The sequence below is a fragment of the Heptranchias perlo genome, chromosome 12, assembly GCF_035084215.1.
Source record: "Heptranchias perlo isolate sHepPer1 chromosome 12, sHepPer1.hap1, whole genome shotgun sequence".
NCBI classification, from domain to species: domain Eukaryota; kingdom Metazoa; phylum Chordata; class Chondrichthyes; order Hexanchiformes; family Hexanchidae; genus Heptranchias; species Heptranchias perlo.
In genome coordinates, this window is record NC_090336.1 from 46819680 (window position 1) to 46837061 (window position 17382).

A 17382-nucleotide genomic window follows, 5' to 3' on the forward strand; every position below is an offset into this window, starting at 1 on the left:
AAAACTATTCCCATTTCATTTTAGTAATTCTTAATTTGATTGAAGACTATTACTCTTCGGCAAGATGTCAATTCCTTGTTATAATTTTTGTATCGTATTCAAGTCAATCTCCAGTTCAGATCGTTTCACTACTAAGCGTCGAAGCATAAACGGCAACTTTTTACAGAATTAAACTAAATACCATTGCCGTGTTCTCTTATGCGGGCCTTTTGTGTGTAATTTTACCGTTGTAAAAATGATCATAAAATGTAACTGGACTGCAATGTTCAGACAAAGCCAGTACTCAACAAGGGCGTTGCAAATCAAGTACAGCGTGCCCATTAAATTGGCCCCGGTTGGATTTTAAGAACAGATATATATTCATCTCCTAATTACATTACTGTCATGTGTTTAATTGTCCCTTCTTTTGAAGTGTTTTGTGAGGCGATCTGACCTCCCCATTTATCTGATCTACATATTAATTGGGGGGGGGGGGGGAGAAAGAGGTGGGAGACGCTCAGGGTCTGGGATATAGTGAGTTGTTACATCTGCAAGCCCCTGCCTCTCACGAAAAAAAACCCACAAAAGGACTCGAGTTCAAGTCGGCTCCCCTCTACCTTCCGCGATTCCGAAACGTTCGCAAGCCAGTTCCCTGCTGCGAACCTGCCAGGTCCTTTAAGTACTCGAAACTTATTTTTAGGAATGAACGGGGATACTTGCGTGTCTTATTGTGATATAGCGAGTATGGATTCATATTATAACCCAGCTCCGCAGGGGAGAGAGCATCAGGACTCTCCTTTTAGAACATTCCAGCCAAGTGACAAGTTCAGCCCCAACTTCCTGGCCAACAAAGGCCAAAGTTATGGTGACAAGTCGAGGACCCCCTTCCAGCAGGAATGTGAGCCATTGGACACCAGCGTTCAAAACCCCACCGGCGACAGCGCCTTTAACAAATATCTCTATATGCAGAGGACTGGCAGGACGGCCAAGTCTCCGGCGCAAAACAACAAGATTCAAGAAGCCAGCCACAACGGCGCCTTAATACCCTGCTACGGTGAGTCAACCCTGGGGGAACTTCGTTTCGGGACATTTAAATTATACAAACTCGTACTTTTATGGGGAGAAAAGTGAATATTCGTTCTTACGTTGAGTGAAACTAAAGCGTACTTTTGTGTAACCGTCACTACCTTTAAACGATTGGTTCTGTAGAAAATCACGCCAACAGCATTTTTCCAATGGTAAATTTTATTCAACAATTTTCCGTTTGTTGCTTGGCGAGACAGACCGGGGAGAGGCAGTGTGTCTTGGTTGTGTGTGTGTACGTATATGTGTCATCTTGTCTCTTAATCATTATCGTTACAGACCATTGAACATATTTTGATAGTTAGCTTGTGTCTCCCGTGTTAAGTACATTATGCACTGACGGCGCTTTAGACCGTTAGAAATGCACTGTAAAATCTTCAGGAGATACGCGGAGTTTATTAAATCAGAAGTGAAAATGATCATCCGAGAAGGATGTGAACTCACAAGAAACGAAACTGCGTTCAACGTAGCTGCAGTGAAGGGGGGTTAGTTATCAGGAGCGGCCCAAAGGGAAAGCGCTGCTCTGGGGGACGCGACGGGTTATGTTCGCGGGTTGTATTAGAGGACGCTGTATTGTTGCAAGTGTTGATTGTAAACACAGCAGTGGAAAGGAGAGTTGTTTACAATAAAGGCCACTCGTGTGAGACTACACCGTGCAATGCATTGTCTCAAACCCTGCTCTCCTGTCCCCCTGTTACACTTTCTTTCTGGATGCACCTGTGCTAATTTCTACTTTCCACTAAATTGCCATGCGAGTAAACTCCAGGCAATAACTCAAAGATCCCGGGCTGATGAAGAAGCGGCGCCCCGAGTCGAGAGGTGCCGGGTTACATTAACAACTCATCCATCAGCCGGGTCGCCCAGGGCAGGGCAGGCGGAGGACGGCCGCGCAGTCGCTAACAGCTCCCGCCTTCATCGCATCAGCCATCCGGTGAAGGATTTAAGCACTCTTTCTCCCCCCCCCCCCCCCACCCCCCCAGCCTCACATTAAAAAGCAAAACTCTGCCGACTCTCACAAAACGAGAAGTAATCCAGCAAAGGTGCCGTGCACTGACCCCTATGCAACACACACTTCAAACAAACACCGCCCCAAACAAGGGAAAGTGAAGGAACAGAGTACTTTTGATTGATTTATACTAAAAAGATTAACTTTGTTTTTCCTTTGGAGCAACTTGATGATGTATTGACGAGTGACGATCAATCTTCCAAAAGGGTCAATGTCACTTTCTGTTGAGTGAGATCTCAGGCTGCAATGTTCTTTTGTTTTCAGTTGCTGTACATTACATGATGTCCCAAATGTTAACTCCATGTTATTCTATTTTAATTATTTAGTAGTGAAATCATTCATTCACATCCACAGAAAGGAAGGCATTCGCGAAACATTGTAATGCTGAAAAATTACCACCAATATATGACAAGGATACATTTCCTTACACGATGTTGCACCATCCGTCTTGATGAGAACTTTGTGACTGGAGAAGTCGGGCTGTCATATTGCACCACAACAACATCCTGGTGTACAGTTAGTTACCAGAAATATCACTAATTAAAGTCAGATAACGTGCAGATAATACAGCAACGCGCGACGATTTCAAAAGGTTAACCACCAACTAGCTATTTATTTTGATCGGTTCTCTAAATTACAATTCTCTGGAATATTGCAATGAAAGCAAACAAAAAAATTCGGCAGTACTTTTAGTTCACCTTTTAATGCAGCAAATTCCGATTTTCCCCAAATATAGGATCGCGGTTTTGTTCCCATTAGAAATGTCTTTTTAATGCCTACTGAAAATTATTTTTCAATATTTCTTTGTTTCAAATACTCAAGCTTCCGTTTTACAACAAATTGCATTTATATATCGCCTTTAAAAAGGTAGGTAAAAGCCCCAAGGCGCTTCATAATAAGACAAAAATTAACACCCAACTATATTAGGGCAGGTGACTGAAAGCTAAGAGGTAAGTTTTAATGAGGGTCTTAATGGAGGAGAGAGAGGTGGGATAATGGAGAGATTTAGGGAGAGAATTCTAGAGCTTATGGCCTAGGCAGTTCAATGTATGTCTGCCAATGGTGGGGTGAAGAAAGTGGGGGATGCACAGAAGTTCAGAGTTGACGGAGTTAGTGGCGGCTGGAGGAGGTTACAGAGATAGGGAGGGGCAAGGCATGGATGGATTTGAACACAAGGATGAAAATGTTAAATTCAAGGCGTTGCTAGACCAGTGAGCACAGGGGTGATGGATGAGCAGGACTTAGAATATGGTAGCAGGGTTTTGGATGAGCTAACATTTGTGGAGGGTGGAAGACGGGAGGCCACCAGAATAGTCGAGTCTAGAAGTACCATATGGATGAGGATAGCAGCAGCAGATAAATGTTTTTGAAACAGATACATATTTTTAATAAATAAATATCACACTCATGTTTTTGGGCCAGCCTTGTAACCTAATTAGATGTTTAATTCATACGTACATACAACTACCATCTACCTTTTCGCCATGACGCTATTTCGCATTTACTTTACAACAAATGTAAATGCTTGAGTTAGAGAGCCCTCTCCTTTTGATGGTCCTTACAATGTGAGCAATGTGTAGTAGCAAATGGTAAACCCGTTACTTAGACAAGGATTTACCATTGCGTTACACATAGCGCACAGAGGAAATCTTTCTTCCTGGTGCCAATCCAAGTGCAGAGTGACTGTGGTCTTTAGGAATCCGCACGTCCTTCTCTAAATATTCTTAAAACACTACCCTGTGTCAACAAAAATAAAATAGACGGGATGACATTTGCTGCTCAGTTCAAATAAGTGCGGCCAAAATATTTTGATACCATGCTCAGAGAACAAAGTTACATCAGAATTCATCCAATCATGTTGGAACAAATATACTGTCCAAGCTCAATTCTGTAGTATGTTAATTTCAAAATAAATCAGTAAATATTTAGATACAATATAAAACAATAATGAGGTTTACTGCATCTAAAATGAGGTAACGGGCAGTTAAAGATTACATTTGGAAGCAGTTTGTGGAAATGACTTTTCTCATTTTATTTTCCAATCGCAAGTTCTGCTACCATGGAAAACCAGCCAGTTGGTTTTTCCCCACATCAAACTTTTGGAAATTTTCAGACAGAATTGACTTCCGTGTACTTTTCACGAATTGACGAAAAGAGATCAAATGCATTCCAATTTCTTAAGTTTAAAGTATCATGCGAATGCATTATCTATTGAAGTAAATATTAATTCAGAGCAACGCTTCTTTAATGTCAGACGCGTTTAGTATAACTTCTTTAATCCAAAATATTTAGTATAAATCTCTTTTTCCCAATAGCACGTTGGATTAGAGCTTTCTAACAATATGAAATCAATTATTTAACCATTAATTATATTACGACTTCAGCCCACTGCAGAATTATAGCAAATTTTTGAACTAATTCAATTTGTCCAACAATCTGGCTACTGGAATAAGACAGTAGTCATTCTAAAGTATATTTTCTATTCGTTTGCTCCTAAGTTTACAGAACGTCAGCATTTGTTCTGAAGCAATAAAGAAATAAATGTACAGGTACCTTGTGAAGTTCAAAGGGTAAAGACTTCCTCGGATAGACACTACTGGGTCCATATTGTGATTAGCTGAAGTTAGCGCTGTACAGTTACACTACACAGATAGTCACAGATACCTCTGCCCCTGTCTAACACTACTGTAGAACGCGCGAGTTTCCACAATCTCAAAAGCTTTCTTCAGATCTAGATATACGAATATTTCCACATTCAGAACTTTACGCTTTTATTGTCTTCACGTGTGCGGACGAGCTAAACCAGACAGGTTTGTGTATTGGGGGCTTAATGTGCTGGGAGTTTCTACATACCGAAGAAGAATTTAATTGAAGAAATACACAGAAGAAAAAAAACTTGACACAAGAATGTTAAGATTTTGGTCATGTGTCCTTATTAAATCTTATTCCAGGACTGACACATTACAAGATGCCTTAATAAGTCCATTATAGTGTAATGAATCACATAACAAAATCGTCGTGTTGGATAAATGCCAAGATCGCAAGCCAACGTATCTGCACAATAGCAAAGGAGACACTATAATACCCATAATCCTATTGTTATACGTTTCGTAAAAGAGCATCTTCAGTAGGATAATCGAACTTGTGTGTAAAGAATTTTTAAAAATGTATATCCAACAAAAAGTAAAAGTAAGCCCGAAATAACTGGTATAGCATAGTTGGATGCGACCAATTGCATTGCTTATGAGGAATCACATGCGTGTTATGATTTTGTGCGTTGTACGGCTACCTAATCCTAGCATGGATATTTGGGTCCTCGCGGGTGCAGTATAACAGGAATCCAGCGCGTCCCTTGCTGGTTTTGGTAACAGGGAGACGATTAACGCACAAAGTGACAGGCAGCCAAATACTTTAATCAACGAAAGGTACCCTTTGAGAAATGTTGCAAAAACACTAGACTTCAACTCAGTCTAATGTCCCAGGACGACTAATTAGATTGTCCGTTATTACTTAAATATATAAAGATATGCAATCACCTGTACTGTTCTGGAGAATTGGAAACAAGCAGCTCAAGTCCTTCTTGGGACTTCTATGGGACAAGCCGAGCTGATCATCATTCGTTTATATTAAATGGTATTTCTTCAGAAGTTTATCAAGAAAATCATCAAAATAGGCATCAGGGAATTTTTGATGACTTTTTAAACCGCGGTTTAGATATTTTTCTTTTAAGAAAGTGGGATTATCTATTGAAGCAGGCAATTGATCGATGCTCATCTGGCTATAAGGCTTTAATAGCACAAAATTACTTCAGTTCTGTAAATTCAGGTTTAATCTTTCCAGTTTCCAATGAAGAGCAGATAGGGCAAAAGGTCAAAACCATGGACAGCCTGAGTGGCTGAAACCTTCCCGCCCCCACAACCTCCTCCTCCCGCACTGGGTTTCCTGTAAAATATATCTTTAGTTAGGTCCGACTACCTTTAATCAAGTTTGATGAAAATATTTCACCAATAGAATGCTGAATTTTCAAAAATATGATTGAAAGATGAATGATGCTTAACCTCAGAAACGGGCTGAGGTTATACCGCAGATACCGGTATTTGTGGAGTGCAATGTCACGGCAGCAGCGGTTGCCACTGAGATTAATGACAAAGAAGCTCTGTGCATTATGTGTACATTCTGAAACATTGCTCCCAAGAGTTTTTTTTTAAGGACAGCACAGGCATCCGCGTCCATTTTGTCCCAACATTATAAATAAAGTTCCTAGGAGCTCTGATAGACAGTTTGGAGACTTGGAAAATGAAGCTTGACGTTGAACCGGAGTTATACGGTAATAGAGTAAGCTCAGACCAAATTATGATAGCGTCCCGGAGAAACGCAAGTGTAGGACCAGAGGAGGCCATTTAGGTCAACCTTTCCCTAGAGAAGAGTCTCACTGTTCGGTTTTAGTGTGCTTGAATGTCTGATTGGGGCCTGATCCCCGAATAATACTGCCATTTGTGTAAATACACACCTGAACCACTTCGCATTGATGAAAAAGTGAGTGTAATTTAACCCTAAGTAAGAGTCTCAGACCTGTAACTGTAGGGTGAGACTCAAAGCTGACAGACCGGTATACTGCTGGCCTAACGTCACACTCTGCCCAGTGACAAAGAAATTAGTTATACTGGGGTTGATATGAAATGCGAACAATGGGAGACTATCTCACAGCGGTGGACAGACAGCTGTTGCCTTTAGGGTGGTCTTCAGTCAGATCTTCGCTTTATTCCAATTTATCCGCCCAGGTTTGAGTTAGTGTGCACACTAACATTTTACAAAAACACAAAAGCAATAACATAACTGGCCATTGAGTCTTTCTTGTTCCCAGGCTAATCCTACCATTAATAATATATACCAGTTAATGAATTTCCCCCCAAAAAATCATAACCTTGTACTATTACAGCTCCTATCACCTAGTACAATTGTTTGGCTATTCATCAAAAAATCCTCTATAGACTTGTCCTACATCACATAGCAATATTTTCACCTTCAAATATATTAGAATTCTACCTCATCAGACACAGGGGGTTTTAGGCCACACTGGCATAGAGAGAATAAATAAGTTTACAAAGAAAAACAATTGACCTACCTCGCGTACATTATAACTAACTGGCATTTCTAAGTGACTTTGTTTAAAGTATGAAACCAACTGCAGGCTTTACTCTTGCGGCTTAGACTAAGATTTGAATCCCACACCCGCCTCTATCATTTTCTACACAATAAGTTGTCTAAGTATGGTGATTAAAACAAGGCATTTTCACACCATAAGATTGAGAGAAGGATCAACGAAACTTTGCACTTGGTGCACGAGGTTACAAAGTACCCCAGTTCATATCTTTTCTTTTGGTACTCATCAAAGTCGGGAAATTAATGCTAGAGAACGGAACTCTTTCCATTTCAGGCACTTGTGTCAGTGTCAGCATCAAACACTCCCAGGTCAGTTATGGCACAATCAGATTCAAGGCAAAGCTCCCTCTACTCTAGTCCAACAACATGCCTCAGCCCCACCCTCAGAAGTGCACCACATTCTGCAACAGTGCGACATTTTTTCAATTACCAACACCAGCCATCATGTGACCTCTGAGTGACGTTGACAATTAGTGTAAAAGGCCTATGCCCATTAGGAACTGCATTGGGACTGCCCAATCTTATTTACACAAGATCCCTATATCCCACAGAAAAAAGAAACTTTCATCCGTTCAGTCTGGGCCAGATTTAAACGCAGGTCCCAAGGGTGAAACCACCATTGTGTCACCCAGCAAATAAGAATCTGAGTCCATTCCTGCTTAAACTGTGTCTAGATGTATTTCTGTTACAAATAACCTGCCATTCATTATGCTTCTAATTATTTTTTCACAGTGTACAAAAAAACAACTTTTCAGTTGGGCGCTATCAGAAAAGTGTACTGAAATATTTTCCATGTTAAAGGTGAACATGTTACCATACTGTGTATGTGTGCTTGGATGACATGCAGAGATCCATTCACCGGGCAGCTAATTTCTATTTTAGGAGACCATAGGTGGAAATGGTTCCTTTCCATTTATATGGAGTAATTTTATTTTATATTGATATTACAGTGCTCCGTGTGAAGAAAAAACATTTAGGGAGGTCACGCGGAGGGGAAGTCATGCGGATGACGAAAGCACTTGACTGTACTGTTCTAAATCTGCCTGTTGTCTCGGTCCCAATTCACACTAGAGGACACACCCATTATTCTCCAGTTTTACTACCCTTTGCGATACTTCAACTTTTAAAAAAAAAAATCCACCATACATTTTATCATATTTTTTAACTACACAACAAAACAAGGCTAACCATTAAATTAAAGACTCCCCACAATGACCTAGCAAGCTTCTCCGATGAATAGCTCAGCTATCCAGATCATGAATGTCCTAAGTTCATTCTGCAGTCTGTTTTGATTTAGTTTGTTTCAGCCAGGTTGAAGCAGGTGTGCTAGAAATGGCTTCGGGACCCCAGAAATAGGGAGGGAGCAATTGGTCGGAATTACTGCCCCTCATCACCATTATTAATGGCCCCTAGTGGAAGTGTGAGGACAGGATTGGGCTCACTCCCACAATAGAAGGGACAAAGCTAGGTGTATGCACTGTATTCAAATCTGTATAGTATTTATCCTCAAATCAGATGCCCCAAGGGATGTGGTACAAAAATTGTTGATATTTTTGCTGCTGGCCTTGGCTGCAACTTACAGCGGAGGCTGCTGTTTGGTTGTGACAGGCTACACATGGGAATTCCTGGTTTCATGATCGAAGAATTCCCACAGAGTACAAGGTGGAGTTCCACAGTGAAGCAGCAGCATTAGGTAGGACCTTCAAATAGGAACGTAATGAGAGGAGCATCATGGAGAGAGAGTGCCTCTGAGCTGGAAAGGGGGTGATACAACAGCAGTGTGCCGCTATGAAGGGGAGAATGAGTATTCAGGTATAGTTTGATGATTTGGTTCATTAGATAAATATGGATAAACCCAGTTGTGACATTTTCCTATGAATTTAAATCAATTGCAATGTTAAAAAATATCTAACGTTATCTAGCATGACTTTTTACAAATGTAATGTTTAAAACAAAATTCAGGGGAGCATACCCCCAGAACCCCTAAAATACATGCATGGGAAGGAGGGGTTACTGAGTGCTACATTTGAAAGGCATATGTGCAATTATAAATTTGCTGCCTACCGCCATGTCGGGTGGAATAATCTGCCAACACCCATTTGAGAAGGTTCACACATGAAGGCCACTTTAGGCAAGAAACGGGCTCTGTGGAACCGTCTGTGAGCAAGTCTTTCATAAGAGATGGGGAAAGGAGAACATTTGGGGGGGGGGGGGGGGGTGGCGGGGACATTCAAGCATCTTCTGACTTTAATGTGTAAGTAGGTTCCGCCAGCTTCTCATGCATAACAGTTCAATTATTCCCGTTATTTCGGCTCCCGCTGAGCAGATTTACAGCAGTAAGTTCTCAGTTTACTCTTGAAGCTCAGCAAAGCCAACCCAGCCCCACTTATAGAAGACCAGTAACAGTGGAGCTCATTAATTTGCCATTAAATTGTATTTTTAAACAAAAATCAATACTTAGTGCCTTGTCAGGATTAATCTTTTACCCCATTTATAAAACCACATTGTGTAAATAAATATCACTTCATTCGGGAGGTAACGTCTCTTTCTGATTAGCAAATACAACTCAGTCCAGAGTCATGAATCCCTATTATTTACCATTTTCTTGTCGGTTTGGGTGTGTGACTTCACGGACGAAGGTGCATCTCTTATTTGCATTGGAAGAGCCTGGTATGTAAACTACAGAGAACCCCAAAACTATTACCTACTCGCGTACCCCTCAGTGCGCACTCACGGTTTTGTGTAACTATAGTAAATAATGTAACAAACTAAAGTAACGGCAAATACATATAATGTATGTGTCTATTTCGGTTGGATTTTCTCCTTTTCTGCACACTTACAAACTCGCTGCCAACAATGTCGAACACATCTGTTCTCCTTACTCTAGATGGACCGTCTGCAGGTTTTCGTCCTCTAAAGGCTGAACGCCGAAAATGATTGGTGCGAAGTGGTTTTCGCTGCCATTTGTTGTGCATATGCGGGCTTGTACGTGCCACAGCTGGGAAACCAGCCCAGTCTGGCACCCAACACCTGCATTAAAGTGAGGGCGCCCTTGGGGCTCGACAGAGAAGAGTTCACAATAATGCCAATGAAACTGTAAGAACAAAGAATGCGCCTTAGGCAGTTAATCCTTCCGATTACAAAATATAATTCAATATCATCTAATGGGATTTTTTTTGTGAAACATGAAACCATTTACAAAATTCGTGTGTCCTACTTACATAGTTATAGTTATAAACCAGGGTTTAACAAAAAAACCTCTATAGTGCTCCGGTCAGAACACGCCATCCAGGCTCTAGAAATTGTGAAGAGAGCAATGAGTTTGACTCCAGTGTTAGAGGATGAACTATGAAGAACAGTTAGATAAGCTTCAAAAAGAGTAGTTCAGAAGGGACCATATAGAGGCATATAACGGGAGAGGGAAGGTAAACCCAGCACAGCACTGAGTGTACTAGGCAGAAGGATACAAGGACACTCGTTCAAGGTCGTGAAAGGATATGTTAGCGGAGAAAATATGTATTTACACAGACGGTGCTTAACAGCTGAAACAGGTTGCCCGGACACTTCAGTCATAGAAAAAAAACAGCTAGATGGTGTAATGGGAAAATGGTAGGGTTGATATTCTGATCAAATGGGCCACAGAATCTTTACGTAAATCGGTATTATGATCGATACATTACGGTGGTTTTTCAGCTGGTATGTCGTATGTTTCTAGTAGTATGAAGGCTAGTACAACTTAACTAGTGATACTCTATGCGCACGACCCAGTAAGCGTTTGGTTAGACTGTAGTTACACTGCCCCTCTGCTGTGGTGATTATTCTTTTGCACTCTGAAAGCCGTTGCTTATTTGGTGAACGCAGGCACTGGGATGGTAAGTTTAAAGTGTGAACTGAAAGAAAAAGTGCACAGTAGTTGTTGACATTTCCAGAAAGCTTTACAAAATGTACACAAGCTTCAATTAAAAAACAATTTATCAATGTTTAAAATAATATACAAATATATAAAAATTGGAGTGTAACAAGGGGGGGGGGGGGGGGTCAGCAAAAAGGCTCTGGGCCCCCAAGAGGGAAAACTACCGTCACATGCCGGACTTTGGTTCAGATGCAACTGATGTCACAATACAGGGTGACCAGCCAGCGTGCTACGCTGCATCTGAAATCAAACAAATATACTCCAGCATGGGTGCAGCCACAGGGGTTGAAATCCAGTATTGGACATGGTGTGACTCCACCCACCATAATGTGCCCAGCAGTCAGATTCCTGATTATGAATTTATACTTCCACTTTTGCACGAATACAAATACTTCATGCACACAAAAGTGATAGTGTAGACTGCAGTTATACCGCAATGTTTGCGTCAGTGCAAAGCCGTTTTGGGTTAGCATTGATGCCAACTTGGGAGCATAACTCAGGGTGTTAGGTCAGCAAAAGCGAATGGAGAGTGAATTGCTCTCGAGTTTGATGGTGTGGAGGATCGATTGATATTGGCTCTTCTAATCCCATTCTCGGTTCCTCATTGCAAAGGTCCATCAACAGATCACGGCGTCATGATAGTACAAGGCAGTGCGGCAAAAGAAATACCAGCTTGGAACCCAAGGGGCTCCAGATTGCATGCGAACTGGGGAGAGGATCTGCAGTTACGGCTTGAAAGCTCCGGCTGCTGGAAATATCACTTTGAAGTGCCAAATGCGTCGGACATTCAACTGATTATATCACTCCATATTTAAGCTCCAAGTTTAGCGTCAAAAGAAACAATCACACACTTACCCTAGAGGTGTTAGCCCATCTCCGATAGGTAGTCTCGCGCCACGTGTTTTGCACTGAACAAAGCCATATTTCAATGTGCCCAGGTGATTCACTGGACCGCGTGGGAACTCAGAACTCATTTTTCAATGCGAGAAGAAATTTTCTACTTCTGTCTTAACTCTCTTACATTAAAAAAAATGAACAGGGAGTGCCAATAAGCTGACAGTGAGGGTCAGTCAGCAGTATAACTCGAGTCTGCCAGCAGCACAGTGCACCCTTACAGATACCAGTCTGAGTCCTTTAACGATAGTACAGCAGCAGCCAAGAAAGGTCCTGCTTCTACAGAATAGGAATTAGGCAATGTCCCTGGTATAGCCCCAGTATATACATCTATCTTGTTGAAAATTGAATGTCAGCTCGCGTTCAATACATCAACTATTTATGGTACTCATAATAGCTTTAAAAAAATCCACACCTGCAGAATTTTAAACCCATGGAATAGATGACAAGATGTTACCGAACAGGAAAGGCGTACAGTTTAGATTATACAGCTCGCCTTAACTTGAAAGACCAGAACAGGACGCAACAGAAATCAATGTCTGAAATATATAAAAGAAACTGCGTTCACAACATGGGCCAAATGTGATCAAACGGAATCAGTAATCCGTCACTTTAATCTTTGTTTTGAAGACACGTTTTAAATTATAGTCAATTTTAATACGAGGACGTTTTACAGTTTGCATGGGTCCAGTGCAGTCCATGCAGATATTTGTACTTTTAAAAATTATAAATCAGAAAGAAAGTTTGAATTTACTTTTAAAATATTCGGGGATTTAACTGCACATTCATCTTCATTTGTTAACATGTGGATTCAACAAAATCAGTTGAAGAGTAATTTCCACAATTCTATTACAGTTAACCGGGGTAGTAGGTCTGTGGAATTTGCTGTCCCAGGAAGCTGTGGAAGCTACATCATTGAATAAATTTAAAACAGAAATAGACAGTTTCCTAGAAGTAAAGGGAATTAGGGGTTACGGGGAGCGGGCAGGAAATTGGACATGAATTTAGATTTGAGGTTAGGATCAGATCAGCCATGATCTTATTGAATGGCGGAGCAGGCTCGAGGGGCCGATTGGCCTACTCCTGCTCCTATTTCTTATGTAACCACAAAATCCTTATAACAAGTGAATTCATATCAAACTCTATTCAAATCAAGATGAACGCAGCACCTCCAAAGTCCAATACAGCGGTGCATCTCATTAAAACCAAAGTCCAATACAACTCTGCATCTCATTAGAACGCACTTCACTGGTAATTGCAATTTATCTCGACAAAGTAACTGACGTGATCACTTATATGACTTGTTAAATCAGATCCCAGGTGAGGACCTTATAACCTGAATTCCCGTGGGTAAAGTAAAGAGGGGGGGATCATATCTGGACTGGTAATACATTATTAGTTGATTTTGAATTAAAAAGGATGAATACACGCTAGAAATAGTAAAAGTAAACCCCAATCCACCCGAATTCTTGCAGAGTGTGAGCCATTCTACATTATCTGCATAAAACCGGCAGGGGTATGGCTTTCGTGCTGTTTTTGAAACACGCCTACAAATCTCTTTCTTTGTAAAATCTTCTGAATGATGTGTCTCCGAGAGTAGGGGACTGGGAGCGGCACCACCCAGTACGTCCTTCCTGATGTTGCGAAGGGTGGCTTTCTTTGGGGAGATTGAGGACACATGGGGTAATGACGCATTTTTTTGGCATTTTCCGCTCCTTAAATCATAGGCTGAGCCGAGAGCGAGTTCCCGGCATCACTTTCATTATTAAAAAAAACGCTGGTAAAGCACACATTGTCACTCCTGCTCGCTTTGCTCAGGGATTCCTCTCGCACACAGCCTTTGCACAAAGGGAATTTTAAAACTTCGGGGGAAACCGCTGGAGAGCTGGTCAACTGCGACCTAACGCGGAAATCTGATTATTTTATTTTTGATGAGAATTACTGTACAGACTGAAAGGTAAGGAAGATCCTTGTTCTGCAGATAATATGAAGTCGGTCATTGTGCAAGAGTTGGGCTTTGCTCTTTCACAATCAGCTTGTCCTGTGCATTCAAAATCAAGTAAGAATTTATATGATGACTCAGACAGTATATGCTACAGGGCCTCACAGGCCACTGGCAAAATCTGGTACAAAAAGTTCTCTGAAGTTTGGGCTTTTCGTACTGTGTAAATAGCAAGGACCCCCCCCCCCCCCCCCCCCAACTATATACTTGGCTTTTAAAAACCAGAATCCCTCTTTCTGACACTGTCCTAAGAATTTAATACAGCCATTCCCTCGCTGTCAAGACAAATCACTAGACGCCGATGACAAGCCAAGCGTTCACAGGGGTAGAGATTTTTGATACTTTTAACAGATCCAAGGTATGACATTGTTAGTAACACACAGTTGTTTCACATTGTATTACTACGGTTGGAAAGGATGCAAGACAGAAAGGAAAAAGAGAGACGTGAAAGTACCCTTTCCTTCTTTTAGTTTTCGCCTTACGCTATCCTATTTTATCCATTGTAACGTTTGTCAGTGTGATTTTCAATCAGTTTATTTATTTACATATAACGATATTATAGAATTATAGATCATTACGTTAATGTTTCTCAAAGAACGTGAAATATACAATCAGGACAATATTGTTAATGATATATCCGTGCATACTTCAGGAAGTATTGTTTTATTACATGATTAAGTACACACACGTACGCACATTGTGCTAACATTATAATCAGTATACATTGTTGCATACAGCGTCTCCCCGCCGGTCTGTTTTGTGGTTCCGTGATAAATATTCGTCTGTCTGCTGAAATATGGAATGTTAAATATGAATCGAATGAGCTGGGATTTAGGACTGCACGCAGTGGGACTCCGAAAGTCAGCACACAGCTTGTGTTAAAACATATGTTTCTTACAATCACACTCTAGAAAGGATTACCTCCGTTTATTGGATATGGAAGATTATTTAAAATAATGGACTGCTACAAAGCATCTGAAAAAACTCAAAAAGGGTTCTATTGTACTGCACATGCCCGAAGTTCCCTTGCAATCTGTCTGTTGCACAGATACATTATCCAAACTAGGTAGGAAACATTTTTTGAGTTTAGCAGGAAATGACGTTACTTGGTAAACAACATAAAATTTATTCAGGCAATAAAACATGTTCCGAAGGTCTTGCCAAGCAGGGAAAAGCCAATTCTTCCCATCCACTCTATGGATGTGCCGATTTTCCCTTTTAATGCAAGTATATCAGAAATCACAAGTTGAAAACGGTTGAACCTATGGTTTAAATATCAACGTTTCGCAACTAAACGCAGATTTCATAATTGACGAATGTCTAAGTGTATTATATTTAATACGAAATAAAAAGGCAGGCGATATGTTTAAATGAAAATTAACTCGTCGTGTTCAACTGGTTGAGCCGTGCAGCTTTTCTATTATAGGAAGTCACCCTAGACAAGAGACGTGGGGACAGATAGCTAGCGGTATCATCAATGGATTGAAGACAAACTCGTTCTGTAATTTGTGCACTACAAAATAACTACAACATGTATTGAGTTAGGTGGGATGGGATACAATACCATACTTTGACAGACTTGCTAGAAAGAGTAAAAGCGACTACAGTTTTTATATTTCACATCTGACAATCCTAGATGACTTTATTTCAATTTTCATTATTTTCCAACATTTTATTGGTTCATGCACTGTGCCTCTCGAAATACAAGGCACACACTAGGTCGGTAATCATTGTGCAGAGGAAGACAATGGGTACAGATTGGGATCTTGCTTTCCGAATTTGTGCCCTGAAGACTGAACCGATTGTTACCAATTGTAATAAGGAGCGTTTCAGATAGTATAGGATTATTATAGCTCAGAGATGTGCAGTGCTGTGAAGATTTGAAATATTTATGTAATAGTACAAAACATCCTACAAGTTGTGGGCTACCTCACATTCCCACTGCAATTGTATTTCCTTGTTTCCCCTATTTATACAGACATTGTTTAAATATAGGCATTGTTTTATTCGAAACAAGTTATTAGTTGCAACAAGTTATGATTAGAACATCCCAATTTTCCCATTTCTATGTTTTAAACTGACCACCCAAACAAGGGCGAAGAATTGTGCACAAACTATCATTCTGGATCAGGTAGAAATGTCCAATCATTGAGTGAAGCTCGTGTGAAATATCACGCCTTTTCTCCAGCTTGTTTTACGAAGTAACTTTGCCTGCAAGGAAAGATCCTTTACTATTTTGTTGAAATTGGAGGGGGGTGGCGGGTTTAGTGGTCCTTCAGTGAACTCCGTTTTCATGTCCAACGGAGAGTCATTTCCATGGAAAGGTTATTAAGTTAAAAGTGAAATCTTTGATGGAGATATTCCCTTCCCAGGAACTAGCTTACCGGGAAGGTGCTCAAATGATTAGCATGCTCTTCTTGACTGATTCTTGTTTGTATGGGACCCCGTGCTTTTCTCACACCATATATAAGATTGAATTAAATAAGTTGGAAATATATATACACACACACACCACACATACAGGTAGTGACCGTCTTAATCTCATCCTTGCTTTCACACATCAATGACAGCAAACAATATTAGAACTAGCTGCCTATCTACACACCCGTATATGTTGTCTTCATGAAACCAGTTTTAAGACAGTGCATTAGTCCAATCCTCCACAGACGCCGGCTCGGTAATTAATGTTCTGAAAGCTGTCTTCACGTTTCAAATTTGCATTAGCCAACAGCAATGCCACGTAATACTATTTCGTAGTTATAAATCTAATTTTATGTGCATGGAAACAAATACAAGAAACTTTGGGACGCTGATAATGTGGTAACAGACATTCAATCGGTTTTTCTCGATAAATATTTTAAAGAGTATAAACCATGTGGGACATGGATACATCAGTCCCCTTGCATACATGAACATATTCGAATTTATGCAGCACAGTCTTTATTCCTCTTATTCCAGCCTATTAATGAATAACGGACTCAAGTGGTGGTACACAAGTACAGCTTTCCTTTATTCAGCCATTGCTGTGAAACAAGTAGAACAGCATGTGTGGATATAAGATCGATATTATTTCAGTAAACGTTTACTTTAAATGGACATTCTCACAGAGCAATGGACATGTAGTATGGCACTGCACAAGTACTACATAGAACAGTCGTCATTTTTATTAACAACATTCAAACTAAGATTTTTGGAGCAGGGCAAACATGGTAAAATACTTGGAAGAAAGGAATCTTTGGAAAGATTGAAGTTGTGAATCAGTTAAACGCCTTTTAAATTTTTATGCAACATTTTCTCAGGCAATTTTCAATTTTTTGGAATTTAATGCTATTCTGTGCCTAT

General features: G+C 40.5%; 1 protein-coding gene across 1 annotated transcript in view; it reads left to right on the forward strand.

Moving 5' to 3' along the window:
• Window positions 1-584: 584 nt before the first annotated feature.
• alx4a (ALX homeobox 4a) overlaps window positions 585-17382 on the forward strand; it is a 33769-nt gene continuing 16971 nt past the window's right edge. Inside the window, exon 1 of the mRNA XM_067994082.1 lies at window positions 585-1033. Within this exon, the coding sequence (XP_067850183.1) occupies window positions 682-1033 (352 nt within the window). The 5' untranslated portion in view covers window positions 585-681. The remainder of the gene's footprint in view (window positions 1034-17382) is intronic.